The 20,453-nt window shown below is 31.2% G+C and overlaps 1 protein-coding gene across 3 annotated transcripts; it reads left to right on the forward strand.

The window, feature by feature from the left end:
• Window positions 1-4,398: 4,398 nt before the first annotated feature.
• LOC109795274 (serine/threonine-protein kinase STY46) lies at window positions 4,399-19,900 on the forward strand. 3 transcript variants are annotated; one of them, XM_083060050.1, is made up of 16 exons: window positions 4,400-4,902; window positions 4,987-5,101; window positions 6,427-6,536; window positions 6,667-6,789; window positions 7,508-7,580; window positions 8,209-8,319; window positions 8,733-8,783; window positions 10,220-10,359; window positions 10,476-10,583; window positions 10,972-11,045; window positions 15,043-15,218; window positions 15,784-15,879; window positions 16,976-17,056; window positions 17,199-17,249; window positions 17,547-17,687; window positions 19,772-19,897. In XM_083060050.1, exons 1-16 carry the CDS (start codon window positions 4,721-4,723, stop codon window positions 19,799-19,801), a joined length of 1,662 nt encoding a protein of 553 aa, XP_082916176.1. In that variant the 5' UTR covers window positions 4,400-4,720; the 3' UTR covers window positions 19,802-19,897. The 3 variants fall into 3 exon arrangements, with proteins under 3 accessions (XP_082916177.1, XP_082916176.1, XP_020210316.1); XM_020354727.3 differs by lacking the exon at window positions 19,772-19,897 and adding an exon at window positions 18,649-19,135 and having other exon boundaries at window positions 4,401-4,902; XM_083060051.1 differs by lacking the exon at window positions 8,733-8,783 and having other exon boundaries at window positions 4,399-4,902; window positions 19,772-19,900.
• Window positions 19,901-20,453: the final 553 nt, after the last annotated feature.

The following is a 20,453-nucleotide window of genomic DNA, read 5'->3' on the forward strand; positions in this document are numbered from 1 at the left end:
ATATATATATATATATATGCACAATAATTCAATACTAAAAATACAAAATATTAAATTGTCAGTCAAACAACATTAACTACCACCAACAAAATTAGCACCAACTACATTGTCAACAACCTGGCTTTCATTACTCCAAAAGTATTTAGTCTAACCTTATCGTGTTCTCATATAAACATGATCATCGTAGTTTAACCAGCAAGAAACATGAAAAGGCAAGATAGTGTTCAAAAGAATAATCATACAACAAGTATACGAGTAATATAACTATACTACCACAACAACATGTAAACCACACCACATACACCTCATGGTCTACAACTTAGCATCATAACAAAACACCTTAACTACATGGCATTCAACACCTTACAAGGTAGACAACTCAACAATATATGATAATTTCATATTTCACCACACCATTGTCATTCAACCATATAGTTAACAAGCATATGAACAACACGACAACCAATACATCACATGCATAACACCTCAACTAGATGTGTTGTCACGCATTCACCTATGAAAATCTCTTACAACAAAGATGAGCAATTTAAGTGACTTGATCATACCAAACTAACATGATATTTTTACACCTGCTAGATTAATGACCAATTAGGATATACCAATTCCTAATAACATGGTTTCTCGAGTGTCGTCACTTAAATTAAAAAGTATAGTATTTTTGTTAGAGTAAAACAACATGGGTATGAGTCTACAACGACAATAGCTTCCAACATTAAGTCCCCTAGGAGATTAGTTTATCGACTACCCTCCAAATACTATGTCTTTCTAGTACTCGATTAGGGGATAAGTCTTCGACCTTGTACCTTACTTAGTTGGTCACTTTATACACATATGACCTTGCTTATATACAAATTAACATTGGTTACTTATAATCAGTATAGCTTAACTTGGCCCATGTATTGTGATCACTTGTAGCTGGTATGCCTCAACTTGACTCACACACCACTTCAACTAAGGTTCTAAAGAATACTTAATATATCAACTTCAAGAGTTAACTACTCAAAAAGGGTTTTCAACAACTTGACTCGTAGAGCACCACACCAATATCCTCACAATGGGGTATCCAACTTTCGAAAACACCATTTCCTATAATTTTAAGTCAATCCACACAACACACCGTGATGCCTAAATGCCTTGAGCACTCAAAGCATCATCACCTCACCATTCAACCATTAATCAACATTACATGCCTAAATGCTTAAAGTATTCCCAACATGTATCAATGCCTCAATAGTTTAACAATTATTCATCTATATTCATTATCCCTGATTAATGTATATAAAATAAACAACATTAGTTAACATACAACATGCAATAGATTTACGTAAATTATCCATGTTCACTATTTTCTCAATCAAACAATTTTATTCAAAGCAACTCACGTCTGGTTCCACTCACCTTATGCTTAGCATCATTGAGACAAGGAGCTTTTTGGCTCGCCCGCGCTCGATGTTATTCAACCCGCGCCCGTCATGGATGAGAACAAATAACCATTGGGAAAATCATGCCTGGCATGAAAAAACCCACGATCGACCCCATTTCAGGTAGAGACAATTATCTATCCTCACGCTCGACGTCACTAAAGTGGTGCTTGATGTTAGTTTGGTAAAAGGCTTTGTCTTAGTCACGTTGGGTGCTACACAACCCGGGGCTCCATATCACCAAGCCAGAGACAACTCTCTCACTTCACGTCTTGCACCATTCAAACCATGCCCAACGTGATAAAGTCAAAGATTTTTCTCTCTCCTTATGTCCGACACCACCAATCTTACACCCAACATGAGTAAAATAAATGACTCCTAATTTGAGTCATGCCTAACGTCATGAAGGCACGCCCCGCACGGTGATGAATTTTACACTTAGCAGATTTTTAAATTTGCTCAAACAACCTAAGATCCAAAATATTTTCAACATGTAATGCAAGATATCATTCATATACATCATCAACAACTTGAATCAACTCTTAACAACATGCAACACATTTTATCATCATTTGTTCAAAAACCTACCCACTTATTCAAAACTTCACAACATAAGAAAACCCATCATTCAATCACCAATAAACCACATTTTGAGTAGTTCAAGCAACATTCAATTCATCGACTCAACAAATAATCATTTCTAACTTCCTTTACCTTGAGATTATTTTGAAAATAAGGAAGAGAAAGAAGAAAACAATGTTGAGCTCCTTCAAGGAAACCCCATACGATTCAACCACTCTGATTCACGATTCTAGTGACCTAAATCAACAATGATAACTAATCAATACTACAGGAAAGAATCTCCCTCTTAAGAGAAGGTTCGGAGATGTAGAGAAAATTCACTAACTCTAAAGCGCTTTTCTCTAGCTTGTTTCTCTAAATTTTCTTAAAAACTAAACTTATGAAACTTAATTCTTAAAAAAAAAACCGTTTATACTTTTTTCTTAGAATCAAGGTGGGTCTTTGCTCAAAGAAGATCTTTAAATGCCTAAAACTCACAATATTTTCTAAATCCTCGAGGTTTCTAAACAATAAATACCAAATCATCACAATACATAATTATTGAAAAAATCATAATAATTAACAAAATAAAGTTTAATGTCACATCATTTTTATATATAGATATAAATAAAAAATTAAATATAAAATATTAGTTGATGATTTAAGCATAAATTTGATTTTTAAATAAAAAATTTAGCTTGCAAATAAAAAAAAATATGAGTGAGAGAATAAATATTAATAAATGCAGACGATCATATTTTTTAAATAAATATTAATTATCAATTTTTTGGGAAGTACGGGGAAATGAAAATTGCACTTCATGAAGGACACTAACATATGACCCACGCATAGAAACATCTTCAGATGAGTCATTACATTTAAGTCAATGTTAATTATTTTTTTGATGATCAAGTCAATGTTATTTTTATCAACAAATAAATGTTATAAAATATATAAATAAACACACCCTAAACTATTATATTTAGATTATTTTTTCAATTACAATGATAATATTATGTTAAAAAAATGAAATTAAAATAATTCATCAGTATTTATTTAAGGATTATTAATTTTTTTAATATATATCATTAAGTAAATAATAAATTAAAATATTATAATATTAATTTCTTATATGGTTCCTTAGAGAAAAGTAAAATAAAAATTATAATAGACTTTGAATATATAATCATAAATCTTATTATAATTAATGTTACAACTTTTATCATTCATGAGAAAATCGTTTATTAAATATAACCGTTATTAAACTATTTAAATTTTTTAGTTATGGTATTTATAGAATAAAGTTTAAATTAGTTACATTATTAAATAAAATTAGTTAAGTTAATTATATTTATATTGATCTTAATATATTTATTTGTTTCTTATATATACAAAGGATTAGGGGTGAGCAACGAGTGGGTTTGGTCGGGTTCGGGTGAAAAATGTCCAACCCATTGTAAACCGACTTTGAAAAAATGTGACCCATATCCGACCGACTGAGCTTTCGATTTGAGGCGGTTCGGGTTGAAACGGATTCGGATTTAAGCGGGTGGGTATAATCGAGTTTGAATTTTTTTGTAAACCAATTTATCTTAAGGAAGATGAAGCTTAAAACGATAATAAATATTTTTAAAATAGTGTATAAAAATAGAATGAAGGTGACAATAGATGGTGTAAGTAGATTCGTAATTGAAACATTTACAAACTAAAGAAGCAAAAATAAAAGATAACAAAATTCATAGTTGTTACATGGAAAAAAATATAAAGTTAGATTACAAAATCATAAGAAATCACAGTCACACAAAATGTACTCAAAATGGAGATAAGAAGATGGAAAAGAAAGACAAAGAAAGAAGCAAAAAGATAACTCTAAAAATGGACTAGTGTTTTGAGAAGTTGAATGAGGAAGGAGAAGACAAAATAAATATCTAAGTTATGAGAAAAAGGAAAAAAATAAGTTACAAATTGATGGCTATATTATACTTAAAATAAAGATTTTTAAGTTTGGACCATTGTTGTTTAGTTATATAAAAGTAATAAAAATTTAAACTTATCTCATTTTCGGTTGGGTTCGGTTTTTGGCGGGTTTAAAAATTCAAAACCGAACCCGCCCAATATAACCCGTATAAAATCAAAATTTTAACCCAATTTACCCATAAGACCCGCCCGAACCCACCCAAAAATAATATTTTTTATCGGATTTTTCGGGTTCGGTTCGGGTGTCGGTTTAATACTCACCCCTACAAAGGATGAGTATATTTTTAGTAGTTTTTTTTTTTTTTTTACAGATTAAAGGGAATAAGAATGTCATGTAAGACGACCTGGACTAAAGTCAGTGTAATTTAATTACCCTTAATCATTTATAACTTAAAAATGTAAATTTGAATATTTAGTGTGTTGTTTCGTTTTCTTTCCGTCCGAAACAATGAGACGATTGGCAACAGGCAACAGCAGCAGCGTGAGAGGAACGACACCGGCAATCCAATTACCTGCTTTTTCTCTCTCTTTCTTTTCCTATAATCTCGCCTTTTTCGCTTCCGTGTCTCAGCTTAGCGGCAACAAAACTTGACGGTGGACCAAATTACCCTCCTTCTCCCCTTCAAATCACCAAACCCTTCCCTTCCTTTTTCCACTCAGATTCTCTCCACACCACAGTCAACTCAACGATCCTCTCTCTCTCTCACTCTTCACGCCATGCTCCCTTGAACCGTGAAACAATGGATTTGGTCGAAGGCGTCGGAGAGAGTTCCTCGCCGCCGCGCACCTTCAGCGGCTTCACCAACTACGACGTCAGGAGCGACGTATACAACCGTTTGCTCGAAACCGGCCACGACCAAGCCGTTTCCAATCCCGAGTTCCGCGAACAGTTGGAAGCTCACTTCAATCGCTTGCCTCCGAGGTTCCGTTATTTCACTCTCTTCTTACTATTTTTGGATTCTACTCGTTGAACGAAGCGTGTAATAGTCTCTTGCTGTTGTTTCAGTTACGGTCTCGATGTTAATATCGACAGAGCTGAAGACGTTCTGTTGCATCAAACGCTTCTTGCTTTGGCAAGGGACCCTGACAAGCGTCCCGTCTACCATATACGCTTCCTCGAGGTACTTCTCTAGTTCCGTTTTTATTGCTATTTTTGAATTTGAACTAGTTAGGATCATCCGTGATTGGTTTAATTGGATCTTCTTCGAGCAACTTCCATGATTCATATTTATTTATGTAGCTTTCAAATAAGACTTTAATTGTAATGTATGGTTCGTGTAGAGATTTTTATAATTGGTTAATGGATTTCTCCCGAAACATTTTCAGAAAAAAGGAAATAAGAAGGTAAAAAGTAAGTTTCTTCCGAAGTTAAAGCTAGTTTTTGGAGAAGCATAGTTCATGTGTAACCTAGTTTTAACTTATTGGAGATGCATAGTTCACATTCACCATATTTTCATCTTCTGTAATTGCTTATTGACACGTCTAACCAATTAGGGACAATGTCAACCAATCAGAAATCATCTTCAACATGACTTTTTTAAAAGTTTGGATATAGGTACAGCTTGACCTGAGCGTGGACTAACAAGATTGGATAATTTACAGAGTCATGTAAATCTAACATAATCTGACTGGATAAAACTTGGATGTTGTTTTTTAGGTGCTTGTGGTGCTTTTCTACAATCAAAATTGAAGTTTTACCTTGGTAAACGAAGCAGTAAAGGTTGGCTTGGGTTACTGAGCTGAAACTTCAATTTAATTAGAGAACAACACCAACACCTAAAGAATAATACTTAAGTTTTGCAATGAATCCTAAAATTAATGATACTGTTATGCCAGCATCTTATTTTGAACATACAGCCAATAAATTTAACCTTTTGGGTGATTTGTTTGTATACTCACAGTTTCTCTGTTTGTTGCTTATGGTAGCACTGAAGAATTATATATGTTGTTGATTTTGAAATTTTAGATTTTTGTGAATATCAAATACCTATCCAAAATATAAATGTTATTAGATTACTTCAAGTGTCTTTGCTTCTTAGTTACAAAAATTTCTTGCAAGGGTTTCACTTTCTCTCTTGTAACTTGTACATTTTATATTTAGTTGAACACTCAAGTGCTTACGTTGGTAAGTGGTAATTATTTGTAGTTCTTAGTATGTACTATGTACCATCTGTTGATTGTTTTCTTTCTTGGTCTTCATCTACATCTGTTTAGTAGGCTATCTTCCATATAACAATTTCTTCTTGATGGGACCTTTGCTGGTTTTCTCTCTAAATCATCCATTTTTGTTCTCTTTCTCCTAATTATGTTTTTCAATTTTGATAATAGTTGTTTTTTTACTTGCTTGACTTTTTTTTAATTTTTTTTTAAGCAACAAGTCAATCATATTTCTTTAGTTTTTTCATGTCTCTATCAAATTTACGTATTCTCTCAATTTACTGGGCAGAATATTTCAACTAGAGCAGACGATGAAGATCAACAAATATTAAGTACTCATTATAGCCTGGGGTTATCTTCTCATGCAACTAATGGGGGAGCTGTATCACCTGGTAAAAGGTAAGCTATCCAGTGAACAGAGAAATAGACTATATATGCATGAGCATTTTACAGGAAGGTTTCCTTTAACTGATGCGTAAAATATTAATTCTGTATTTTTGTAATGTATGATTTATATAATTTCCATCAGTAAGGTGAGGGATATTGCTAATGAGTTCGAGCCTTGCTCAAAGCTTGAGGACCTGAATTTGGATGTTAGAAAGAAATCCAAGGAGACAGAGGGAGAATTTCTCACTGACAGTTTTTTCCAGAGGTACCACCTGAATAAAGTTATAAAGCTGTTTCTTACTTTTTCTTTTAGTTTTTGAAGTAGCTGTATGACAATTTTTGTTAAAATTGGTAGCCATGGCTGGATTTTTTTTTTTTTCCTCTTTGGGGAGCAGGAAAGTATACTTCTATCTGTTGCCAAGATTTATTTGGCAAATATTTCTTGACTAAGAATTTATCGGAAGGGAAAATTACAAGTTGAAGTAGAAATGCCTGTTGGATGCATTAATTTTGATAGCATTTGTGGCGAGAAGCTTATTTTCTAAATTACGTTGCTAGAACATTTGTCCATTTCAATGCATGTATAATTCTTAAATAAGGACAAGATTTTTATTTTGGTGAGAGGGAGGGGGCAAATGAGAGAAGGAAGCTGTTCTTTCACTTCCATCAATCCATATACAGGTTCATAAAAAGGAAAGTAGTTATGAGGCCATAACAGAAGCATCATGTGCATTTTAGAGGATATACAAGTGTATATATGTTGGTGTTATTTCTATATGATTTATGAGTTTCAGGTATATGTTCATTATAGCTGATAGAGTTTATCCTTCCATGTTGTTGGAGGGACTAGATTTTTGATCTTGAGTCTTTATCAATAGGTGCATCTCACCATATTTGAAATTGAAGTAGTACTTGAATGCCAAATGTTACCTGAATATCTTTGCTCGTTCATAATAAGTTAAACATTACTATTTAAAATACAGGAACGAACATTCAAGTGTCCCAGTTCATGAAATAATATTTTCCTCTGTTGACAAGCCAAAGCTATTAAGCCAGGTATGTTTGAAGAGTTTATCTTATCTTTTGTTTATTTTTAAAATTTATGTATATTTTAAATCAATTGGAAGTTTGAAACTCCAATGATAATGAGCTAATATTTTGCAATGTACTTGGCAATATATATTATATAGGTTTATTTTCCATACTTCTATGAACTTAATGAAATGGAAACTTTCCTCAAAATTAAAAGTTAATCGATAACTAGAGATTTATTTAGAAGTTTTGGAGAGTGTTGTCACTTTGTCATATGAAGCATAAATAAAATGAACCCATTAGAAGCTATATGAAAGCTTATATGGAATATTGGGTACCAATATTCTAATACGCATTTTTGCTATATCATTTTTTCTTGATATTGTCAAGTGATTTATATCATTGTATACTACTGTATTTTTACATAATCCAGAAGCATTGGGTAGAAAAATGTTTGAGTGGGTAAAGTGAGAAAACTGGAGTGGATTTTACACAAGAGCTTAAGTGTCGAAATCAGGGCTTTCTCTTGCATGAAGTGTAAATGTTGCTTCATTCTGTTGACATAATCTAGTGTGAGGTTATAGCTTGTAAATACCTGACAATATATTGATGGATAGTGTGATTGCTTTTGCCTGATATTATTTTCTTTTAGCTGTCCGCTTTGCTGTCTGATATTGGACTTAACATTCGTGAAGCACATGTTTTCTCCACAACTGATGGCTATTCGCTTGATGTGTTTGTGGTGGATGGATGGCCAGTTGAGGTACACTGCTTCTTATGATGAAAATGATGCTAGTTGCTTTCTCTTGAAGACTTCTACGAAGTTGTATCTTTCAAACCTGTAATTATTCATTAACGTTAATTTTACAATGGCATTTTTGTTGCTGCAATCACTTCATAACTCTTAATTGATTATACACTTTTATACTTGGTGGTTGAACTCTACTACAATTATCTGAGCTTGATTTGATGAAAGATTGGGTAAGATGACATTGCTTCTATATCAATTGTTTATAAAAAAAACATATTTTTGTCGCAGTTTTTAATTCAGACAAAAAATGGTCTATATCGGGAGTCAAGCTTGTAGGTTATTAAGGGGCACTGTTATTATATTTCTCTCATGACAGGGATGTGTGCTGAGTCCAAATGTCGCTGACTTTGCGATCTTGTGCTCAGGAAACAGATGATTTGTATGATGCTATGGAAAAAGCTGTAGCAAGAAGTGAGGTGCATTGTGTCTCCTTGACTTTTTTATCTAGACATTCTTATGTTGGTTTTGTGTGAGATGTTGGAATGTCTCTGAAGAATTAATGAATGATTCTTGATGTTCATTGGCTTGTATATCCTGGAATGTACATGATAAAGAAATGTAATTACTCTACAATTTCTTTGAAAATTGCTAATGAGTATGGGGTATAACCTATGGGAGAGGAAAACTGGATATGGAGGAATAGACCTCTGATAAATGACAAGCTTAACATACATTGTGGAAAGCACTTATAGTTTTGTATTTTTCCTGGCCAGCAACCTTTGGTTTAGGTTAAAAATTTGATAAGAGAAGGTGACTGACCATCTGCACATCTGCTATAGACCCCCCTTCTCGTCTTTCAAACTGTTCCTTGAAAATAATATCAAGAGTTGATATCCACAGGGACACCAAAAATTGGTACTCTGTTGCCAAAATGTGAATCTGATTAAAACCCTAGCTTATTGCTTCCATCGCATACCACACAAGCCTGCTAAACAGCACCATTGTCAAAAGATTTACACTCCTTCCTGCTACCAAAGCCTCTAAGGTAGATAATTAAAAAAATAATCAAAAGCTGGACAAATTGCTCATACAAAAGCTTCCAAGAAGCCTCTGTAAAAAATTGATGGCTATTTTTCCACTCTCTAAAAATACTTAAAACACAAATATGAGTAACTAACCTTGTCAAAGCCACCTATGACTGTAACACATTAATATTTCTTTATTGAGTACCAGTGTCCAAAAATAACATAATCTGAAATTCATTAAGCCTGTCCTAACTTTTGTTTTATTTTAAATTCATTATCCATAAACTTTGTTTGATGTGTGTTTATCCCAAAGTTTAAAATGGCAACCTTCCTCCTTGACCTGTAATAAATGTGCAGAAAACCTGCTCCATTCAATATGTCCACTTCATTAATGGAAAACATGTATTTAAAACTATCACTAGAAACCATGATGTTGGACTAAAACAATAATATTAACAATAAACTTGATTTAAAAAAATAAAATATCTGATGTAAAATTCCATCCAATTCATATTATATCATAATAATTAATACATAGTTAAACAAAATGATGAAAAATTCACTGTAGAGGTTATACATGTGAGTGGTTTCACTGCTGCTCAGAGTTTTTGGCGATTTCAAGTGTTCATGTGAGATACCCTTGAATTTTTTAGTGAAAAAATGTATGTTTAATGGATTGAATGGAGTTTTATAAACATTTTTCTGCAAGAGGTTTTCTTTACACATTTTAAAACTTATAAATCACACATTAGCCAAAGTTAAGGGAGTGATCTGCAATTAATCCCAAATTTCCAGGGTTTGGTAATAACTGTAGTTGGTAGCTCTTTTTGCTAGGTATTTACAATCAAGGCACATAAGATTGTAATTAATACTTTTCCGTTCTCTAGGGGTCGTGGTCTCGCTCTTCAAATTCTCATTCAGTTGTGGAGAAAGCCTTAGCAATAGAAGGAAAATCAAGAGATTGGGAAATAGACAGGCGGTTGCTAAAGTTGGGAGAAAAAATAGCATCTGGATCCTCTGGAGATTTGTGAGTTGTGCTGTTTTACCATTAATTATTTATGTATTTTTTAAGTTCTTTGTTTTTTCCTTCTCTATATCACAGTATTTATCTTGCTTCTGATTTGCTTTATGATTCATTCTCAGGTATCGTGGAGTTTATCTCGGTGAAGATGTTGCAGTTAAGGTTCTGAGATCTGAGCAATTGAATGATGCCTTAGAGGATGAGTTTGCTCAAGAAGTAGCAATTCTGAGGTCAGTATTTTGCTTCTCGTAGTATAAGGCCATGCTGTGTAGTGGATATCATAATATGTTTTTCTAATTAATCTTATGAATTTTCTTTCTAAAAGATTATCAAAACATTTGTTCTTGTTTGTTGCATAGTAGAATTTTTGAACTGGCAATTATTATGTTCTCTTTTTATCAAGGAATACATATTTTAAATTGGTAAAGGATAAATTGAAATATCAGTTCAAGTACACTAACAAGTCTTGAGAAGTGGTTTTAGTATGCCACAACGCTATCAGTCTTAATAAACTGCTTAATTGGCTGCATCACTAATCTTTTCTTTTAGGTTCTGTCCATCTGCTTTTCTCTTCCTAAAAATCTTTTGACAATTTGACTTTTGTATTTCTGAATGCAGGCAGGTGCATCATAAAAATGTTGTTCGATTCATTGGTGCATGTACAAAGTGTCCGCATTTGTGCATAGTAACAGGTATAGATCAATCCATTTTGTTCTGCAGATATATTGTTGTATATTATCTTATTTAACGGGGGAAACAAATAAGCCATTCTTATTGTTTGATGTTTTATATAGCTAAAGACTATTACGAATCTCTTCCCTAAGGTTTGAGATTCAAAAAAAGAAAAAAAAAATACTAACATCCATATCCCCCTTGGCCCTTTCTAACAGAATAATTCTATTTCTTACTGAGGAAGAACTATCGTCAGGGCTTCTTATTTACGAATTATTCTCGCAATAATGCTTATGAGAATACTTAAGTTAAAATATCCGAAAAAATGGTATGGGAAGATTGTTAATTGACACAAGTAAAGAAGAAATTATAAGTTTAAAATGTCAAAATGATTCAAGAAATCCTGCGTGTGAGGATGTATGAAACATTTAAACACCATGTATATATGCATATATATAAGAGATCAAATTACTCTAAGAGTAACTCTTGGTAAAGTTACTCTCATTCAATAACTTATGATGTATATAAAATTTCATCGATCCAACCGTTAAATTAAAAATTCTTGATGTATAGATCAAAGTCTATAAATTCTTTAAAAATTCGAGAAACATATAATATTTGGTTATATAGATTTAAATCAATGTATAAAATACTTTTATGATTATTCATCGATATGAATTATCAAATTATTTTCAAATTTTTTCAAAAATTTATAGACTTGATAACGATTAGATCGATGAAATTCAACATAAATTATGGATTATTCAATAGAGTAACTTAATCAAAAATTACTCTAGGAAAAATTTGATCCCTCCTCATATATATATATATATATATATATATAATATGTATATATGTATGTATGTATGCATGTGTGTATGTATGTATGAGAATTTCTAACCTCCACCCATTCATGTGTAGATTAGCATCCACATTTTATTTTACACCAAATACTCTTATTTTGTTTAGAAAATTTTTAAGCAGTGAATAGTGATACCAGTTTTTTAAAATTTAATTAACATTTCACTGTTTTGGTACCTCAACTTAATTTTCTTCCACCTGTTTTCTCTCAATAGTTATTATTTCGTTTGTATCATCTCTCCTTCGTCGGCATTGCTATATCATTTGTACAAGAAAGAAGGTTGAGATTTGCTCTACATATAAAATGTGGAGGATGTTAATATATCTATAATTCTTTATATGCGTGTATATATGTAGTATATGTATTTATTCATATACATACAATCATTAGTTACATACACTGATTAAATATTTAGTTTATTTTAAAATTAAATCTGTATAAATATAAGTTAAAATCTTATAATATTAATTAACATTAAAATATTATTACAAAGTAAGCAAGAAAAAAATAGTGATATATCTTCTCATATCCGCTTTGATTGCTCTTGTTCGTTTCTTTTTATTTATAATTTATTAAATAAAAATTGTAGCAATTATAACTTTCATAAATAATAGTCATTTGAATTGTTATAGGCGAATCACTTTTATAAAATAAAATTTAACTTGAACTAGAAGAGAGAAGTATTTTAAGAAGTTAATTATTAAAGTTTTCTTTATTTTGTTACCGAACTTGCGATCTACACATTGTGTGTATGAATTTTTGTCCAAATTTAGTTTTTCAATGTATAGCTAAAATCTTAAAATATTAATATATCCTATAAACTAAACTCTGAACATGGTTATAATTGAAAATTAATTAAGATAAAGTTTTATAGGTAAGCTGACATCTCAATAATTCTAATGACTTAGATAATTTAATATTCATAGTAATTGGTTTCTTATTTTTCTGTTTAGTCATTTTAATTTTTTTTTTCTTCAAAAATTATTATCGGTTTCTTATAGGTATGTATATTCTAATTTCAATTACCAATAAAACATAAGGAGATAAGAAGATAGTAGTTAAATCAATTGATATAGTCCTTTGTAGTTTATTGGAACGATCTTTTTGATTGAGCTATTACACCATTTTGAACAAAAAGAATAAAGCAAAGAGGAATTAAGAGAAGTATCCATGTCATTTTTTCTTATTTTCTTGATGATAATATTCAGATCAATATTTTTTTTATTTTTTTGAAAAATTAATTGGTCAAATAAATTAATTATTTAAAAATAAAAATTGTAAGGGGAAGTAATAAAAAACCTTTTTGACAAATTAATAATGGATATTTAACTATTATTAAGTGATTTTTCTTTTTTGAAAATACTATAGTTAGTCAAATGTAAACTAATGGGGTTAAATGTTTGGTGTTTGCTATCAATCTGGTAAACCTTAAGGTAATGGAGTCTAATTTATTCTTATAAAATTAAAATATTTTACATTTTTTGTGAAAATTTCATGTGTGTGCTTGAGATAAAAAGATTTGTCAGATGGTTAGTGAACCTGGGCTCTTTTTTGCACAGATGTGTTAATTTTTGAACCAAGACTTTTTGAATATGCAGATAAGAGTTCAATCCAAATAAATTTTTGATATCACAAGGAATACACAAGATATGATTTACCACTCTGATGTAAAGACGAGCAACATTGCAAGAGTTATAGATACGTGACATGTTTTGTACCAGGCTGTGCCCACTTTTTTTTTTTTTTTTTTGCTATAGCGTGCATTTTGCAAAATGTAGTTTATGTTTATCTTTTTCAGCATTATTGTTAAAATAGATTTCATATTAATTATAAATGTTTTTTTTCTTTCAGATTTATAAATCATTTTTATACTCCTTCGGTTTTTAATATCGGGCAGTACACATTTTAGTCAAAGCTATTCTTTTGTTTTAAACAAAATTTTCTGTTATTAAATAAATTGTACATTGCAGAATGTAGTCTTATTATCAATTCATTATTTTAAACATTTATGGTTCATGTCCTATATATACATGCTCTTGCATCCAATGCCTGTTGTGTAGGGCTTATTTGGCTTAAAGTGTAGTTGTTGTATTTGCAAGACAGTTGATGATGGACATGTGGCCTTCAACACATGAATTATTTGATCATGATTTACAAGTAGTCCTATACTGGTGTGGGTTAATAATCTATCTTGCAGGATTTACAATAAGGATCCTTACAAGCTTAACTGTTTTCTGTCTTAAATGTCAAGTACCTTTTGGTTCTAAGTAGTATGGTATTTCTTCTGATCACTTGACCTTGTGCTAATATGTTCATCATTTAGTACTTTTCAGGGGATTTATTAGCTCAAAACACTGGTCATCACAACATTTTCAATGTGACTTGTTCATGATGCAAATCAATGTTTCGGGACTTAGAAGGTTTCTAAATGTCATGTAAATTGACCCTCATTGTTGTAATTATGGGATTGTGGATCCCATGTCTAAGTTCTTCTGTGTTGCTGTTTTATGATATTAAGTAAAATGATCTTTAAATCAAGTATAAAAAAAATCCGTTTTCACCTATTCATGTCATTATTAGATGTTAATATCTTTGTGGATATAGTATTTTCCTTAATGTTTGGGTGTCAAGCTTAGGATGATTTTCCTCTGTAGCTGTGTCACTGCAAGTGTAATTCCATTGTTGATTTTTGAACTAGTTCGCTTCATGGATATTGTTCATCTACTCTAGTGAACTCAACCTACTAAATGATTTGGGGTTTAAATTCCTCTAGATGATGTTGGCTGCAAAATAAAATTAGTTAAATTAACTGGGGTTTGCTACAGCATTCTCTATTTCCCTCCTGGTGAGAGAATGCCCAACTAAATTTACTCATATGATACATCATTATACTGATGGTGTTATATGTCATTATTATTTTTTATAACTGGTGATGCTTCGACCTTTTGTGTGTTATAATATTTGGAAGAATGTTAGTTCACTTATTTAAGGCATTTTGCCTAAATTTTGCTTTGAAAAATTAAATTCATATAAGCTTAGGAATACGTAATTAATTACTTTGAAACCGGTATCCTCTCCTGGTTATTGTTCAGTTTGTCCTTTCTTTTCAATTTAATCTATCAAAATATATTTCGAAGTTTCTGTCTTTTGTGCAGAGTATATGCCTGGAGGAAGTCTGTATGATTATGTGCACAAAAATCATAATGTCTTGGAGCTGTCTCAATTACTTAAATTTGCAATTGATGTCTGCAAAGGTATGGAGTATTTGCATGGAAACAACATAATTCACAGAGATTTGAAGACGGCTAATCTGCTGATGGATACACACAAAGTAAGGATTTATTGAAATTTTGAAACTACTAATTTTCTACTCTATACAACATCACCCATACTAAAATGGGTGTTACCTAGTATGCAAGCACCAACAATGAACCAGATATATGCTGTTATCTTTGCGTATATTTTAGCCCAATAAATTAATTCCTGTACTTTATTTATTTATTTTTTTTGTAATTGTGTGACAAATTATCAACAGGTTTTCTGAATAATTTATTGAAGTATGATAAAAAAAAAAATGAAACAATAATAATAATTATAGTACAAAGTTTTAGTTGACATTATGATTCAACCCCTGCTCATGTCCTGACAAATAGCATTTGTTGAAAGTGATATGAATTTCTTGGCAAATATTTGAGCTTTCAGAAACAGGGCACTCTATTTTATATCATAATATATTTATGAATAATGATTTGCTTGTTATTTTGATGAACTGCTTCTGCTGAATCATTTAAATTTTCTTGATGTGGCTGGCATAACATTTATTTTATTTTGGAGTAGCATATATGTATTTTATAAAATTCTATTAAGTTTTCAATATTTTTTCCTTTTCCAATTAGGTCGTTAAAGTCGCAGATTTTGGAGTTGCTCGCTTCCTAAATCAGGGGGGAGTGATGACAGCAGAAACTGGAACATATAGATGGATGGCACCAGAGGTTCGTTATTTAAAAGAAAAAGAAAAGAAAAAAAAAACTGTTGTGCTTTTTAATATTTACATATCAATGTTAATGTCCAAGTAATAGATATTGTAAAAGTTAAGGGTGTTGGGTTATTAATGATTAATAATAGCGACTAAATATTTCTTTTGCTGACTACTTGAGAGTTTCACTTGTTCTATGTACATTCTTATATTGGCCTCTACAAATTTAATTTGCATTTTCTTGTTCAAGATAAACCATGAGATTCTCTTACGAATTACAAATTTACAATAATTTAATTTTGCAATCAAATTTGTACATCTGATGAAAACAACACATGCTTTGTGCTGTGATATGTCTAAATAAAATCTCAGAATAATATTGTCGTCATTGGTGCACAGATTTTTTATTTCTATTAAATGTTTTTGGTCTTGTATCATGTTCTTGTTTATATAATTGGTATGTTTATGGATCTTTTGCCTTTATCAGGGTGAAGGAGAGCTCCCAAAGAATGAGGGAAAATATAGATTTGGAAGAACTCATTTATTAATATAGAAGAGTTCTGTAATTTCTCTGTAAATATGTTAATGAGATCCCCTGGATAAAAGAAACCTTTCCATATGGTCATCCCCAAAGTGAGCATAAATACAATCCTATCTGATAATAAATATATACACGTATATCTCCTTGGTGTCCATAATACATTATAGCAAAGAAATGGATGTAGTCTTCTGAAATGAAACTGTCCTCATTACTCATGCAAACTATTTCTGATGCTAATAAGAAGTTGCTCAAAACTCTCGCACCCTGGGTTCTGCAACAGACCTAAATCCTTCTTCCTAACAAAGTGTCATCAGGATAATTTAAGAAAAAAATTCCTAGCCATTTCTGAATTAGCCAAATAGGAGAAAACATGCTGTTGTTTTACTCATCATCTTTAATAATTTAAGCTATAATCATAATGCACATAATAGACATTCTACTTTCTCTCCACTTTTCCTCTGCCTAAATCTAGAACGAAAAGAAATGGACAGAAGAAATGACGACTCAATATCTTTATTTTGTTCTTGTCTTACTGTTAAGTATCTTACTGTTGATGGATTTTTCTCACAAGGTTATAAACCATCAGCCCTATGATCAGAAGGCGGATGTATTCAGTTTTTCCATTGTACTGTGGGAATTGGTGACCGCAAAGGTTAGCCTAAATTGGATGTATAATATTGTATTCTCTGGTCATATTCCTTTCCCATTCCTTGAACTAATTTTTTTTTCTCTCTTTTTTATATATGACAAGGTAATCCCTTTGTAAACAAGTTATTTTTCATCCGGTATTTCAGGTACCATACGACACCATGACTCCACTACAAGCTGCTTTGGGTGTGAGACAGGTTTGCTCTTTACTCACCAATTAGACTTGAATATTCAAGCATAATGCTATGCTTATGGTAAAAGTTATTTGTCAACAACTAATAAAACTTAGGTAAAAGAGTTTTTGTTAAACAGAAATAATTAAGCTAGCTCGATGAATGCATGCTTATGGTAGCATATTTGCAGTAAAAGTTAAGTTTGGAATGTTGGATCTATATTCATGTTACTGGGAGTGTGTATAAGTTGCAATTTTCAACTAGGACCATCCACTTTGTGTCTGTCTGTCTGACCCAGCTGTGATGCTGTACATCCTTCAGGGACTGCGACCAGAACTACCAAAGCATGGGCACCCTCAACTTTTAGATTTGATGCAAAGATGTTGGGAAGCAATTCCAAGCAACCGTCCATCCTTTAATGAGATAACTGTTGAACTTGAAAATCTTTTGCAAGGAATGGAGGTAAATTATGTTAGCTGTTATTTATTAAAAATTAGGACAAATTAAATTCATATTCCCTGAACATGAGTGACTTGCACCGAATATCCCTCCTTTCCGTACAGAATTTAATTAGGGGAGGTTTATGTTAATCGGAAGAGACTTTGTTACGTTATTATAGTAGATAGTAATTTATGAAGTACCGGTACTTCAATTTGTTTCACGTATCCGTATCCGATACGATACTCTTGGATCTTTCACCGATACATGTCGGTGAAGTATCATAGCCTTTAAAAATACTATGAAAATTTTATTTAATTTGAAACTCTCAAATATTTTACCGATATTTATTGGTGATATGTATCGATAAAATATTCAAATTTTTAAAAAATTATAAAATATCCATTGCAGCTAAATAAGATATATAAACATGTTTGATGTAGAAACATAGAAATATTGGTCCTTGATGAACTGTAAATGAAAATTGTCTTCTATATAGATAATTTTAAGAAAGAAATGAAATTGAGAATATTATTTCTATTTGTAAATAATAAGAAGTAATTTATGATGAAATGATTTATAATTTATTTGTTTTTAGTAGTGTACAATAAGTATGTTTTTAATTTGGATTTGCAAAATAGTAATTATATATTTAATGTTTATAAATTTTGATCACAATTACAAGTATACATTTATTATATTGTATGAATATTGATGCATATGATGACATGTATCTTACATGTATCGTATCCTATATATTTTAAAATAATCATATCATTGTTCCGAATACATGTCGTATATTGGTTCAACATAGATAGTAATTGAGGAAAGTTTGGGTAGGGTCAAAAGAGGGAGGAAATATATGTTGCAATATCACTTAAGTTTAAATATAATTTTCCTTAATAATTATTTTATCTTTTTGTTCTTTTATTGTAAACATTTAATTTAGCCGGCCTGATCATAGTTTTAAACGTGCAAGTTGCAGAATGATTCAGAAGTGAATGGTGTTTGACATTTTCAGCATAAACTATATTCCAGTTGTCTTGGGCGGTTGGGTTGAGCTGACCTTTTTTTCCTTCCCTCTTTGGCTATTCAAATAGCTGTAGAGTATTTCCACGTTCCCTTGCGGCACCGAGGGAAAAAGGAGTTCATAGAAGTTGTGACCAATACGAAGTGAGAAAATGTAAAGAGGCATACTAATGATATAGCTGGCTATAATTAAAATGCGTTCCACGTGGCTATTGATGTGTTCTGGTAGCCCAAAACAAATAGTTGACGTAAAATCAATGAAGTGTATAGTGAGGGTAATTCTGTTGAGCGTAAATGTTTCTTTTCTTTTTTCATTTTGGGGTGAGGGGGTTCAAGTATTGAGCATTGATGTTTCATACTGTAAATGACAGGCATGGGCCGATGAGCCCAGGTATCTAAACTAGTTTAATGCAATGTGTTATTCACCTTTGTCATAGTTTTCATATTGATGTTATTATCTTTAACTACTCAATAACTATATATATAAAGGTGATGTTCTTTTGTGTACAAATTTCCTTTCACGTCTTTCTCTCTTAATTATATTGCAATCTAATACTCTTTCAAATATAACAACTATATATTGCTCTGTTAAAAGAATAAAAACAAATTTTATACGAACTAATGGTGCATAACCCCATTGTGTAACTAAATGTGTAATGAAATGATAAAGTACAGTAGTTTCTTCATACGCTAATTCTTGATTTGATATTAGAAGTATGCTTTCTTCGGCTATCTCCGATTGCTATACCTTTTATTAACTTTATGTATATTTATTGTCTTTATGATTGTGGCAGGAGACTCGATTCCTGGTAAGGGTTCTTAATGTTTTTCAAGCCACTTATGAAACACCTAGATGATTTAGTTTTTGTAGTGTGCTATATAATGGCTAGTCTATTGTTGGATGTTGAATTATCCATTTCTGTCAAAGGCAATCTACTGATCTAGTTTAGTTGAACAGAAACTTGGGAGTCTGTTTTCACCTGAGAGTTACACCTGATCAATAAACTATGTTAAGCAGGATGAAAATGCATATTTCAGCTAGCAAAGTTAAGTTGCTTCCAACGTGTTTTTTCCTGCAGGCCTCTGGGCTCCTACTTTTACCTATATAAGAACGTGCTCTGCATATGAGTTCTTAGGAGCAGAACAATGGCAATTGGACATTAATACATCAATACGGAATCGGGCTTTAATATCTATTTACGTTTTTAAATCAGAAAATTCTATTCAAAGAAGAATGATGTAATACATCTATAGTCCACGCTCTAAGAAACTCTTAAGGTAATTTATTTTTAATCCGACTCGATTCTACTTATATATTATTATATAAAATAAAGAAAAATTACAACGATGATAATGAGTAAACGATTGAAACCGTATACAGGGATTGCAAGCTGCAAATAAATAAATAAATATATATATATATATATATATATATATATATATATATTATATTTATATTTATATTTAACACCAACTGTGCAACAATTCTGCATGTTACATAAATTTATGATTGAGACAAAAAAAATGACATTATACAAAGAGTTAATCACTTATACACTATCAGTGTAAAAAATTTATACCGACAACTAATTATATCTTTTAAGAGTTAATCACTTATATATTGTCCGTGTAAAGTTTTTTTATATTGGCAATCAATCATATATTTTAATAGTGACATATCAGTTGCTTATTTAATGAAATAATAATAAAATAAATAATTTTAAAAGATATGATTGGTTACCAATATAAAAAAATTTACAC

This window comes from Cajanus cajan, chromosome 7 (genome assembly GCF_000230855.2).
Source record: "Cajanus cajan strain Asha chromosome 7, NIPB_CcT2T_4, whole genome shotgun sequence".
NCBI lineage: Eukaryota > Viridiplantae > Streptophyta > Magnoliopsida > Fabales > Fabaceae > Cajanus > Cajanus cajan.